This window comes from Ctenocephalides felis, unplaced genomic scaffold, assembly GCF_003426905.1.
Source record: "Ctenocephalides felis isolate EL2017-DRISC unplaced genomic scaffold, ASM342690v1 CF-g0.4_SCAFFOLD_00845, whole genome shotgun sequence".
Classification (NCBI taxonomy): domain Eukaryota; kingdom Metazoa; phylum Arthropoda; class Insecta; order Siphonaptera; family Pulicidae; genus Ctenocephalides; species Ctenocephalides felis.
The window spans coordinates 73967103-73981253 of NW_020536999.1; the positions used below are offsets into that span (position 1 = coordinate 73967103).

The window sequence follows — 14151 nt, forward strand, 5'->3', positions numbered from 1 at the left end:
ATAACAGTATATTATAGAACATTTGCATCCAAATCGAGCATTGAATTTTAAAAAAGAACAATTATTAAATGATCTAACTATTTCACCTATGTGGTATACGGTAACTCGCCATTTTTTTTTCTCTTTACTTTTACTTTGCAAAACTATCTCTTTCCTAAAGCCTAGCGACTTATGCATTCTTCGCTTTCGCTTATTTCATTTATTGCATTTCTTATATCTCCCTCTAGTCCTACTTGCATTTATATTTGTCCTTTGTCGCATTGCATTCGTCCTCCCTTACGTGTTGTACACGCCCCTTTTGAAGAATAATAGTTCCGTCTCACATGGACCGGACGCGCTCGCAAATTTATCTAATTAAGTATTACTACGTATCTATTAATTATCTCCTATTTTGCGATTATGATTACTGAATTATTCTTATCCTTAATCCTTATTCCTATTTCTCTATCTTATCTATATTTGACTAAACAGTGACTGCCGTCTTGTTGCGCTAATGGAATAATTGCAAAATAACATAAACGGTTGAATGAAAGGGACTAGAAACCTATGATTTTTAAACTGAAGACATAAAAATTCATTCGACGCTTCCTTTATCCATCTTTTCTACCGCGAAAACTAAATATCAATCATTAAGTACTAAACACAAACAATTCAACAATAATTCAAAAAAACCCAATTAATAATTAAAAACAGCATCAAAGTATTTTTTTTAACAGTAACAACCATAAAAAAACAAAACATATCAAAATATAAAAATTAAATTCTAATCCCATTTCACTATTGGCAGTATGAGCCGTATCGACCTTGATGTCAGTGGGCTCGACTGATTACAATTAAATCGGAGTGGCTAAGTCCGCTCTAATTGAAAAATCACCAAAGACATCTCGATCAATTCAAATGCATATCGAAAATCGGTGTCACCAAGAGCTTTCGCACTGAATTATATACAAGCTATCCAGGCGGTGGTGATCGACCTAACAAAAATTTGCCACAATTCAATCCCTGTAAGCCGTTGCTTTCGACGCATTCCCAAACAAAATTTGCACCTCATATGCACGGAGGGCGAATAACTCCGCAATTCTCAAAACTGCTCAAATTTTGAGTATAAAACAAATCATAATAAAAATACTCTAACGCAATAGCGCAAACAAAACTAAACAGAAAAAGAAATTCGCTCGTAATTTAAAAAACAGCCACATGTATTCGAAAATATTGTAAACTCCTGATCAACAAAAAAAACATATATATACAAAGACATCTTCCCTAATTTAAAATTATTTTACACTACACTTAAAACTATCTACGCAACTCAAAAATCTAGTACTGTAAACCAAAAAAAAAGCTTTTAGCCTGGCGTTGACATACGTTAGGGACCATAAGTTCGCAACACGAGAACGATGTCTGGGCATTTCGACCTCACATATACTTGCCCACGCGTTGTTGGCGTCTTAAAAAACATAGGGATGAAATGTTTACACAAAAAAAGCACTAAAAATTATCCCGCTGCGTCACTTAAATGTCTGTGACTGAGATCGAATTCGAAGAGAAAATAACTTCGACGATATCTTACCCTTGCAATATGATTTTTAAAATAACTTTTTTTAAAATATTTACGACTATATATATAAAAAAAAAATAAACTCTACTCACAAGAACGATTTCCATTGAAACAACACTTAACTGTATAACATAACTTAATGTATCTGGCAATCATCATAAATTTTATGTATTAGTGTTACGAAAATGATTATGAATAACACCAATACACTAAACAATTCAATAATGTCGTAATAAACAAAATTCTAAATCTGTATAGACAATATTTTTCTACACTAATTATAATAATTTTCGAATTTAAAATTATATTCTAATAATCTTAATTTAAAATGATGGTAATTATAATTAACCTAGGAAACACGTATCTAATAGTACACGAAACACAAGCCTTTTCCCAAAAAAATCGAAATAAAACAAAACCGCGCGACGACTGAACAAAAAGAAACATTATCGAACAAAAATACAAATACAATAAATAGATTCAGCATTTCAAAATTATTATAAAACAACCTTTAAATTTACAAATAAATAGATTTCAAAATCCACAAATCAAAATTCTAAACAATTACTTGAACTACTTGATTATTCGTTTTTGCGCCAACCAATTTCGCAAATTACGTTTACATTAACCCCCAACATACATAGAAACCCCCTTTGATCACACAACAACATTTCAATTTATATATACCGCTAAACATTATTTCAAATTGCACACTAGTTTTCATAATTTTAAGTGTGTCCAAACAATCTTCTGTACACTCAACTATGATAACCAAGAGTTCAACAAATTTCATAAATACCAATTTAATAATAACGCGTAATCAAGAAATGCCGAATCTTCGCGAAAAAAAACAAATCGAAACCCGAAATTGATCAATAACAAAATAACAAAAAAAAAATAAAACGAGGAAACTGTAAACTTACAAGCAAGGAAAAATAACCGCGAATGAACCAACAATAAAATTGTTTTACCGAGATCGTAATAATGTGCCGTCGATGGTGGATCAAATGATTACCAAAACAAATAATACTTTTTAATCATTTGATCGTTAAACCAACGAAAAGCATACCCGGCGCTTCCACCATTTGTCACAATCCCTTTTTATTTATTGTGAAACCCTTTTATTTATTATTACTACCCTTGATTCATGCCCTAATTTACTATTGTTGTTACATTCGCGGTCTTTCTACACCCTTACCGTGACGTCGCGATCCTGTAAGAAACTGATTACTTTAAAACTACTAATGAAAAGGCGTTTGTTCGTTACTTAATTAACAAACCTATATTTAAACATAACAATCCCTTAATCTAAAACATTTCTTATTCTAACATGCAACTTATTCTAGACTTATCTTTAACCACGGCGCAACCAGTGTCCATCACATGTCCATACATCGGGCCCGATTCACATAAATCACTTAACCATCACCTTTAGGTATTTTCACTAAGTCTACTTTCTGTTTGGGGACAGTCTCCGAACGCTGTCCCCCCATGATGTCCTCTAATCTCACATTCAATACATTTTATTAACACTTTCGTGCGCTGGACCGCACGTTTGTCGACACTGAGGCCACGCCGGCAACTCTCAACCCCGACTACCTCAAGACTACGACTATATCTAGACTACTCAATGCAGACAACCACCCTCAGCCTGCGGACACATTCCTCATCAGGGACATGGATTACACGCATAGGGAGAGGGGTAGTAATGTGTTATTTTACATCCGTGTGCGGGTCCTCACCCACACATTCGTAACAATATATCTCAACATCAAAATTATTAAAATTTAACATATATTATCTAGTTTATATATATATATATTATATATATATATATATATATATACTAGATGACCCGACAGACATTGTTTTGTACCCACATCTACGTTTTTTTAATATCCTATACTAGTATTTATACCGTTCAGTTAAAAATAAACTTTATTGGTTTTCGAATTACTATTTACACCAATACATGAGTGATGTTGAATGTAGAACTGTTTCAAATAAAATGATTATTCTCAATTCTCACAGTTAACACTTTAATTATCCATAAAAAATGAAAAATGATAAGAAATATTAAAAAATGTTCAATAAAATTGTGTATTAAAAATTATACACTGCAAATTTATAGCTCAATTTATTTAAATGCCAAGGGTTATACAATTTTCCAGTCATACGTGTAGATATGGATGTATAAATAAATGATTTTTTGTTTATTCGCGACTTAAACATTGATATTCCAAATTTATCACACAAAAAATCATCGTCTGCCTTTATGATTTATGGTCATAGCATAAGACACACGTGTTGAAAATTGAAGTCCTTTAAAAGGTATAACAAATTCAGAAAGAATTAATATATAGCATTCGCAGTATAGGTACAATATTACCTTGGATTTTTCTACCCAAAATAATTGCTTCAATAATGTTGCCTATAATTTTTATAATTTTGTACCATATTTTAACACGCTTTTAGTAATTTACGATTTAAATTAATTTTTTTTCACTAATAATTCAATATACATTATTACTTAAGTTTATATTTGAAGTGAATTAATCTATCGAATCCTGTTCACATGTGCTCTATTCACCCTATTATCAACAAAATTATTGCAGTAAATGGAGAGGCAAAAAGCGTGTGCCGAAAATAGGCTAATCTTTATCTTACGTTCAGAAGTGAAAACAATTTGCACTTCGACATCACCCACCGGATTAATTGAATTATAATTCTTTTAATTCTGATTTTATCAGTACTTGCAATACACTATTTTAGAGGTAGTTAAATGAGCTACAACTTTCTCTATCATAACTTTTACCGTAACTTTTCTTATTTTGAAATGGCAAAGGATTGAAGGACTCGAAAGACACTCTGGTTGGACACTATCATTATTTGTGTAACAGAAAAATAATAAAAAGCAATAATTGGTCAGTAAAAGACCTTGAATTTTCATTTATATACCTTTATACGTATCTTTTCTTTTTTGTAACAAAATGCAAATTGTTTTCATTTCTGAACTTAAGATAAAGATTAGCCTATTTCCGACACACGCTTTTTTCCTCTCCATTTACTGCAATAATTTTGTTGATAGAAGGTTGAATAGAGCACATGTGAACAGGATTTGATAAATTAATTCACTTCAAATATAAACTTAAGTAATAATGTATAATGAATTATTAGTGAAAAAAAATTAATTTAGATCGTAAATTACTAAAAGCCAGTTAAAATATGGTACGTAATTATAAAAATTATAGGCAACATTATTGAAACAATTATGTTGAGTAGAAAAATCCAAGGTGATATTGTACCTATATCGCGAATGCTATATATTAATTCTTTCTGAATTTGTTATACCTTTTAAAAGACTTCAATTTTCAACATGTGTGTCTTATATATATATATATACATATATATATATATATATATATATATATATATATATATATATATATATATACAAAAGACATTTCATAAATTAAAGTCCACAAGAATTAATATTATTTCAATAATCTCGAATTTATAAAATATTTATAAAAGAGCTAAATAATAGTAAGAAGAAAGTGAAGAAGGTATGAAAATATTAAAAAGTTACCTTTTGGGTTAATGATGTAAACTAACTCAATGTTTTATAACGAGTCAAACACTACCTTTATTTTTACAGTATATAATTAATAAGGCATCATCATGCTTTAAAATAGCCCTCATTATGTTACGTAAATCTTACAATATTTTTCAGAGATATTTGCAGAGAACCTGATGACAGTTTATTGACAAATATTGCTCCTGAAACAAATGCGGACTCGATTGTTGATTCTTTAAATGTTAATGCTATCCAAATTTCTAGTAAGTCTTATTCTAAACCATTGCTAAAAGTATTATAATAATTTAAAACATACTTATTTACTAGATATGTATTATGTATAATTTATAGATCCACCTATAACACCTTCGAGTAGTTATCAATCTTCCGGGTTTCTTTCTCATAGAACCCAGCGGAGCTTTGGCAGTATTCAGGCGACTGAGTTAGAGGATATCTGCATTTACTCTGCTTTAAGGGAAGATGATAGAATTTTGACTGTAAGTTTACTTATCGAATATTTAATAAATAAGAGAACGAAATGCACTTTGGTGCATTTCTAAATATGCAGTGGAGAGATACAAACAAAATGGTATATACGGACAAAATGATACAGTGGTCTTATTTAATAATTGGAAAGCCCTAATTATGTTAACGTGTAACGTATTAACGTATATCGCGTCTTCGAAAGTTTATTTATTAACTTCCCGTATTAGAAATCGTCCAAAAATCGAAATTGAAATTTTTACATTTCTTCACGTTTTGGAGGTTTCTGAACATCTTGGCATACATCAGAAAAAAATGATGTGTGTGTATGTATGTATAGACACAATTTTTCGTCCACGTTTTCCGGCGCGCGGATCAACCGATTTGTATGGTTCAAAAAGCACTCGATTTCTATCGATAGGGAGATGTGCTGATTAGGAGATACGGAGCAAAGAGTGCAGAAAAAATTGAGTTTTTGAGAGATCGGAGCATCCGATTTGAATGATTCAAAAAACATTCAATTCGTAATGATGAGGAGAAGTGGTGATTCGTTTTTGGCAAAGGCAGGTCCAGCGGTTTCGGAGATGCAGAGCTAAATGTGCACAAAATGGCATTTTTTGAGTGAACTAAGCGTCCGATTTGAATGATTCAAAGAACTTTCTGCTTATTTTAACAAGATAATTGCTTTTGAAAAAAAAATTCAATTTTTTTTTCAATTTTTTTTTCATATAATTTTTTTTTGTATATCGAAAATAATTCAGATTTTAATTGTAATTTTGACTTAAGTTCTAATATACTTTTAACAAACCCTTTCAACTTTGCAATTCAGTTTATATAATTCTTATAAATATTAGACAATGTTACAGTATTTATAATAATCTATATAAAAACATTTAATATTTCTCAAACATATTTCGGCACGGGAAGTTCCAGCAACTTGCCTCAAGGCACGATGTCATACACACCACTAGTTTATTTTTTATTCACTACTATATATTTACAACTGTCCAGTTAAGAACATTTAGTAAATTTGTGGAATTTACAACTGTCAGCCATAATAGGGACATTGTGTACTATAGTGACATGCTGGAAAAACAACTCAATAGTTGTTTTTCCCTTTGTTATGAATATAATATTAATAATATTTTAATGATAATAATATAAACTTAACTATTTTCTTCTAAATATTTTTGTATAAATTATACCTAAGTTATTTCAATCTTCATCAGGAAAATTGATGACTTAAATCAAGTGGTGACTTTTTGTTCAATCTACCTCATAGTTTTATGTTATTTTTGTTTAAAATTAACAATAAATATTATAAAACCGATGACCGCTTTGTTGGTTTTTGGACTACCTTTATGCTCTATGTATAAACTATTGTGTTATAATATGATAAATAATACGATATTTTTATTTAATGACTTTTAAATTTTAATAATATCTATTTATCTAAAAATAGTATAACAAATTTGTAAACAAATAAGAAAATTCAACAATACATAATTATTAGAGCAAATGTACGTGTAAAAACTCTAAAAGTCAAAAACAAAATAGATGGATTCTTGCTTAATTAGAGATAAAACACTCCAATGTAATCTTCAATTGATTCTTATCAAAAATAACACAAACATATAACAATAACATGTCCTTTGATGGATATTCAGACAGGCGGTTTTTACATGTTTATTTCTAATCTCAAAAGTCGTTAAAGATTGATTTATTATATATACAATTATTAATTGATCTGTACTTATCATATCTAAACTAAACATATCCCAACAACGGACCATCGTAAGCCTTTTATCGCATAAAACATAAACATTAACTTTGGCGAGCAGCGCTCGGGTTAGCCCGCTAGGATACGTCATCTAGGCGCGAGCAGTGTTCGTTAAGTTTGCTCTAGTGAATTTGGATGACTGAATAGCTTGTTTCTATATTTATGCACTGTTTTATTACATCTTTTATGGTAGGTGTATTCGTGTCGAGATAAATCATCCAGTTCAGTTAAGGCAATTTTTATACATTTGTTTTTTGAAAGCTTATTTTGAAGGTGGTTTTGTCATGTTTTTTGGACTTTTTAATTATTTTTTTTCCTATTAAAGTCAATTAACATATATCAGTATCATGTAATTTTTTTGCAATGATCAGGTTTTTAATGGATTTTTGATTATTTATTCATTATTGTTCACTTTCGGACAAAATGACATAGCTATATTATGGACAAAATGACATAGTATTATGTTGTAAGAACTACAGGATAGTTCATTGGGGGCCAAGAAAAATTAAACTAATTTGATCCTATTCAATGTTAATGGCTTTTAACTTCTTATGAATTCTTGACTAACTACTACTGGAAACAGACCAAGGAATCCACTGGTAAAGAGACTTGTCATCTGCTGATGTCCCAAAGTAGTTTGTCGATGTCGATTTATTTTTGAACTGCCTTCTTAGCTAGTGGTGCATGGCATCGTGCCTTAAGACAAATTGCTGGTACTTCTCGTACTAGAAATTAATACTCGAGGAAAAAAAATCAGTTATCAATCATTGATCAATGATTAATAACAATTGTTTTAAGTATTTTCAAATAGATAATTTATAACTAATATATATCGCCTATATTATATAGTGACGACCTTATCGTATAAAACACTTGAGAATGTGTACAATGTACATTAACATGCCGAATGAATCTATCTGAGATATATATTCCTTAGGATTAGAATAACACATATGAAATATATGCATTTTTAAAATGAATTGTATTCATTTTTTTGCTGAAATTTTTGATATTTGTTTGAACATTGCAAGTGAACTCAAAAAATAAAAATTTTTGGCACGGAATCGGAATCATTTTTAAAATCTTTATAAAATATAATATACGATACTTTGTTGAATATATGTGTAATGATAATTTTTGACCGTCAAATATCATTTCTTTTCTACTTTTTCTTTTCCACTGTATCTTTAAAACCGCTAGAAGTGCCTTGCCAAAAATTTAATAATTTCTTCGTCTATACAAGTCGGTTTTCGCTGTATAAATGGAAAATGATAAATAATGACAGATGAAAGCATTTTGATTTTTGAAATCATGTCGGTTCAATAGCATTTTATATCTTATAAGTCTGCAATGGTTCCCAGAAATGTTTTGTATATATTAATTTAGATTTTTATACCAGTGTATATATTAATTTAAATCAGTGTGACTTCTTCTTGAAGAAATAACTTCGACTACTCAAACTAAAAAAAAGAGTTTTAAACCCTAGAAGCCACAAATTAAAGAACAAAAAACTTAGAATTATTATATCAGCTTTAAAAATAATTAAGTATAATTTGGTCGCTAGTATGAGAGTATTTTCTATTTCAGGAAATTTTGCGAGTAAACAAAGGACACATCTAAGTAGCAATTCGATAGACGTTCTCAGTTTTTTTAATTAATTCTCAGTTTAAAATTAATTAATTAAAATTTCTCGGAATAGACAATACCCGAGTTTAGCTTAATTGTTTTTAAAACTAAAATTGATATTAACAAGTATGTATCAACATGTATCTAATATTTTTTTTTACTTTTATTTTTTAATTTAATGATTTTTTTTATTTATAAATGTATTATTTTTATTTATTCGAAAACTTTCCTTTCACTATCATAACAATATTTTTATTCTTGCATGAATAACGAATAATTATTTTCAAAGTTATTTAATCAAGATAAACTATTATTTTGTTTACTATCTATAAAGTTGAACAATAAATAAATACAGTCAAATTCTGCTCTAAATTACACTAAATTTGCGGATAAATTACAGAATATTCGAGCAAAAATTTATTTTCTATATAAAATTCAAAAACCCGTTAAAACCGTTTTTTTTAGTGAAATTAAAATTCGAAAACCGGTTTTCTGAAATGTCGGTTTTTGTATAAACCCTAATCGTAACTCTCTAAAGTTATATTTTTACATTCTACACGCTTATGTTTTATTCGAAATTAAATTTAGTTGCAAGAAAGTTTTCATGATTATTTTAGCATTTGTTATTTGTAAAATAAGATAAAAATTTGTAAGATTCTATTAATATTTGGGCAGGTTGGGCCCCCATGGCCCGGAAAAATACACTTTAAAATAATAATTTTGCATTTCTCTTAATGACATTAAACTTCACTGAACAAATTTTTCACGATTAATTCGCTTTTTGTGAAATATTTGTTTTTCATTATTATTATTTGCTTACAGACGTTGGGGGCCCCGTATTTTTTATACGGCTGATATGGCGGTAGTTACGCCGCTGTTTCATTCAAACATGTATAAACAACATCGTCTAATCTAATAAGTTTGCACATTTTGTTCACAAGGAACAAATAATGAAAATTCTAGTTTTTATAATATTTATTCATAGACATTTTTGTTGACTGATCATTTTTATTTTTCGGTACGGGAAGTTCCAGCAATTTGCTTTAAGGCACGATGCTATGCGCCCTACTAAGGTATGCCAAAATGTTCAGTAACATTTTAAACGTAAAGATATGCAAACATTTCCTTTTTCGATTGTTTTGCGATTACTTCAGTTACATATAACTTAACCCTGTGGGAAGTTAATAATTAGTATATCAGTATAACTTTACCTTATATGTCATTTTATATAACGATATATTCTACTTCATTAAAAAACTGTTGTAGTAGGTCAATGAATTTGAGATGAGTAAAAACTATAGAGACTGATTATAATATTATTAAATAAATAGAAATCATTGAAAAACAAAACACTTTATCATTTTGAATGGGAACTTCACATGATTATTGAATTATAAGAGAAATAAGCATTAATTATAAGAGAAAAGTGAGGACTACAAATTTTAATTTATTAAGTTCACAAATATGCTACATATTTTAGAAAGAGCATATTTGTACAGAACCCATAAAGTGAGAATCTCTTTCTTTTATTTATATATTTTTAATGCATTCAGAAAATTGTCAACGATTGGATAGCGATGTACAAAGCCGATTACTACAAAGGATTGTCAGTTTTAATCAATTTTATTTTGAATGCTAGTGGATACAGTGGCATACAAGTGACTTCAGGAATGCTAAAAACATTACAGCATTCAACTATAGCAACAAAAATAGAAGCTGATTTTATATGGGTATAATAGAAATATAATATTTTAAATTTACTGAAGAATGATGCATAATTGTTTGCTTTTTTATAGGATGATAAGTTTGTTTCATTGCTCAGTAAAGATAAAAATCGTAAAAAATTTCATGAAGACTTCTGTTTGTTTATTTCTACATTAGTATTTCAATGCCAATACTCGATCATTTACGATGATTTTTTTATGCAAAATGTAATTTCGATGCTGACTTGTCTATCGAAGGTAAAACAACAAATTCTTCGATACACGTCTACATTGGCAGGTAAGTTTAATTAGTGAGATTATCACATGTTTATTTTGAAATGCCTTCAAGGATTCTGCAAACCTTTTAATAAATCCGTATCTCTAACCGACTATTCACTCAGGTATAAAATTAATGACCGCATTGGCAGAAATTGAATCGAAATTATCTGTAAATTGTAATTATGCCATACATCAAGTTGAAGCAGAAGAAGCGAAAGATTTGGGAAGGCAAATGTCTGACCGATTAGAAACACTCATTGAAAAGCGCGATGAATTACTTGAAAACCAAGAAGAATTGCAAAAGATGATCAAGAGTATATTCAAATATATTTTTACACATCGTTACAAGTGAGATATTTTGATATTTTGTTTTTGACTCATACATAAATTTTGATTATAATTATAATATAATACAATAATTTCAAAGTTATTGTTAAGAAGTTTAGGTTTTCAAAAAAAAATTGATTTGCTTATTTTATATTTTTTGACGTTTAAAATCATTCTGAATGTTTGTAGACCAAGTATGGAATAAGTGTGTGTGTGTGTGTTAATGTATGTATGTTTTTTTATAGAGGTGCGAAAGAAAATCTTACAGCAGACAATGATGGACGGTAGTGTGGAGATTTTTACCTACTAAAAAAACACTTCTCTCCCCTCTCCCCGCAGATGGTACGGAGAGAACTGGATTGGAACCGTCTTAACATTACATTAATCCAGTCCGTGCTGCGCCTTGCGACGCCTGCTTCCGACTACTGGTTCCTTTTTCCGGTTTTATCCTTCAAAAGGTGCTGTGCATAAGCTGCTACAGCTGACCAGTTTTCTTCTTGTTTCAGCATATAGGTCACAAGGCTTACGGGGGTGAGTCTAATGCCTATAATGTTCTCGGCGTTGTTTTGATAGTTTTTCCACCGAGCACATGCAAAGAACGTGTGCTCAGCGTTGTCGATTTTATCTGGACAGTATTTGCACATTGGCGTACTATGCGAGCTCATCTTAAAAAGATAGGCATTAAACTGTCGATGTCGTGTCAATAGCTGGGTCAGAAAGAAATCTGTTTCCCCGTATTGTCGAGAAAGCCAGACGCTAATGTCCGGAATCAGGCGCGCCGTGCATCTGCCAGTATCTCTTGACGTCCACCGATTTTGCCACTCTTGTAACGTTTCCTTTTTTATTCTCGACCTTGTTTGTTTGGAGTTGTCGCCACCTATTTTAGCGTCGTAGTGTTTCACTCTTTTGAATGCTAGCAAATCAATCGGCGTGGTTCCTGCTATTACCAATACAGCTGCTTCTGAGACCGTGCGATAGGCACAGGTAACTCTCAGAGCTCCTCGTCTTTGCACTGACGCTATTTTGTGCCGATAAGTCTTTTGTTTGAGGATATCCGCCCATATCTCCGCTCCGTATAGCAGTACAGAATAGACTATCTCAACCAGGACTCGTCTTTTTCGGGTTTGTGGTCCCATGCAGTTAGCCATAATCCTTGACAAGTTGGATACCGTCTCGGAATGTTCACGGAAGGATAGCTTCTCATCTATCATTAATACACTGACGTCAAAGTCAAAGTCTCTCTTATGTCTACAGGGAATGGTTTGGAAACCATTTTTGTCGAGTCAAAACAAACATTTCCGTTTTCTGTTTGGCGAGCTTTAGGTGGTGTTTCTTAAGCTAGGTCTTTATGATATCAATGGTATTTTGAACGAGTAGTTCAGCCTCCTCAGTGCTGTACACTATGATCTGCGACGTCGTCCGCGAAGCCCTTGAGTACCACCTGCTTCGGCAAAGGGATCTTCAGGAGCTCGTCGTAGACGGCGTTTCATAGATAGCCTCCTAAGATTGAGCCTTGAGGTACACCAGCTGTAACATCGTGTGCTTGATGACCTTCCGTCGTTTCCACAATCAACTTTTTCTCATCGAGGTAGTCGTCTATCAGTCCTAGATTATCTGGCTTCACGTCAAAATGTCGTTTAAAATATCCTACCAATTCGCACTGTTAAAGGCGTGTTCTTAACGTCGAATGTAAGGAGGAGACGGAAGTTTTTATATGTGTATGTGTGTGTGTGCATGTGTACATGGGCCATATGCTCCTAAATAACATATTCAAATTTTACAAGTCGACAAGTTGTTTAATTATAAAAATTCATCGAAGTTTGAAAAAATTAGTAACGCTTTTTTTTACTTTACTCTTAACTTTTTTTGCCATTTTCTCAATAATGGCAAGACTGATTTCAAAAATATAAAAGGTACTTAATGAAATTCGATAGGCAACAAAGTGTTTAATGTTTTATTGAAAAATTCTGAACCGATTTTGAGAATTCAAAAACTATTTGAAAGCTATCATTTGGAAAGCATGATTAGTTTTTGAAGTAGATCGGTCAGGTCGTTTCTTTATAAATGTTTAAGAAAATTTATTTTGCGTTTTTAATAAAACTTATTACGGGGATACAGTTTTTAGTCATTGATTGATTTTAATAAAAATCTTTGTTTTGATTTTAATAAAAGTAAGACTTTATTTTCGAAATAAATTACTGAAAATTTTATTCAAACAACTTAATCTCAATTTTTATCGTTTAGGACCATTATTTACACAAATCGGGAAATTTGAAAGTTGTATATAAATATTATTCATTTTTACAGAGACTTTGACCCAGATATTCGTGCGAACTGTTTAGCTGAACTAGGCATCTGGCTAAATACTTTTCATTCACGATTTCTGGATGATGCTTATTTGAAATTCATTGGTTTTTCACTTTTCGACAAGGTATAATGTCTTTATTATATATATATATATATATATATATATATATATATACGATTTAGTTGTTAATTTTGATGTTGAGATATATGAGTAAGTTCTTGTGGAGATTTATAAGCCTCGGAACTCGCAAAGTGCACAAGTCGTGGCAGAAATTACGTAACTTTACTCAGATTTTTGTTCAAATAAAACTATCATTTTTCTTTTTACATCATACAATAAATTATAAAAAATGCATGGTGTTGACAAGTTAGTTGTATAAATGTTAGTCCTAATTTCTAGTGTTGTGCACACTTCTCTAGTTGTAACCTACCAACGTCAATATCCACTGATGATGACATTAAATTGAATGTCGAAACGTTTGGAATTAAAGATAAATTTATAAATCTATAT

At 30.6% G+C, this 14151-nt stretch overlaps 1 protein-coding gene across 1 annotated transcript; it reads left to right on the forward strand.

The window, feature by feature from the left end:
* Positions 1-1782: 1782 nt before the first annotated feature.
* On the forward strand, positions 1783-13770 carry LOC113388649 (cohesin subunit SA-2-like). Its single transcript, XM_026625999.1, has 7 exons — positions 1783-1787; positions 5292-5398; positions 5487-5632; positions 10578-10754; positions 10821-11025; positions 11129-11354; positions 13641-13770. The coding sequence occupies exons 1-7, from the start codon at positions 1783-1785 to the stop codon at positions 13768-13770; spliced, it is 996 nt and encodes a 331-aa protein (XP_026481784.1).
* The last annotated feature ends 381 nt before the right edge of the window (positions 13771-14151 follow it).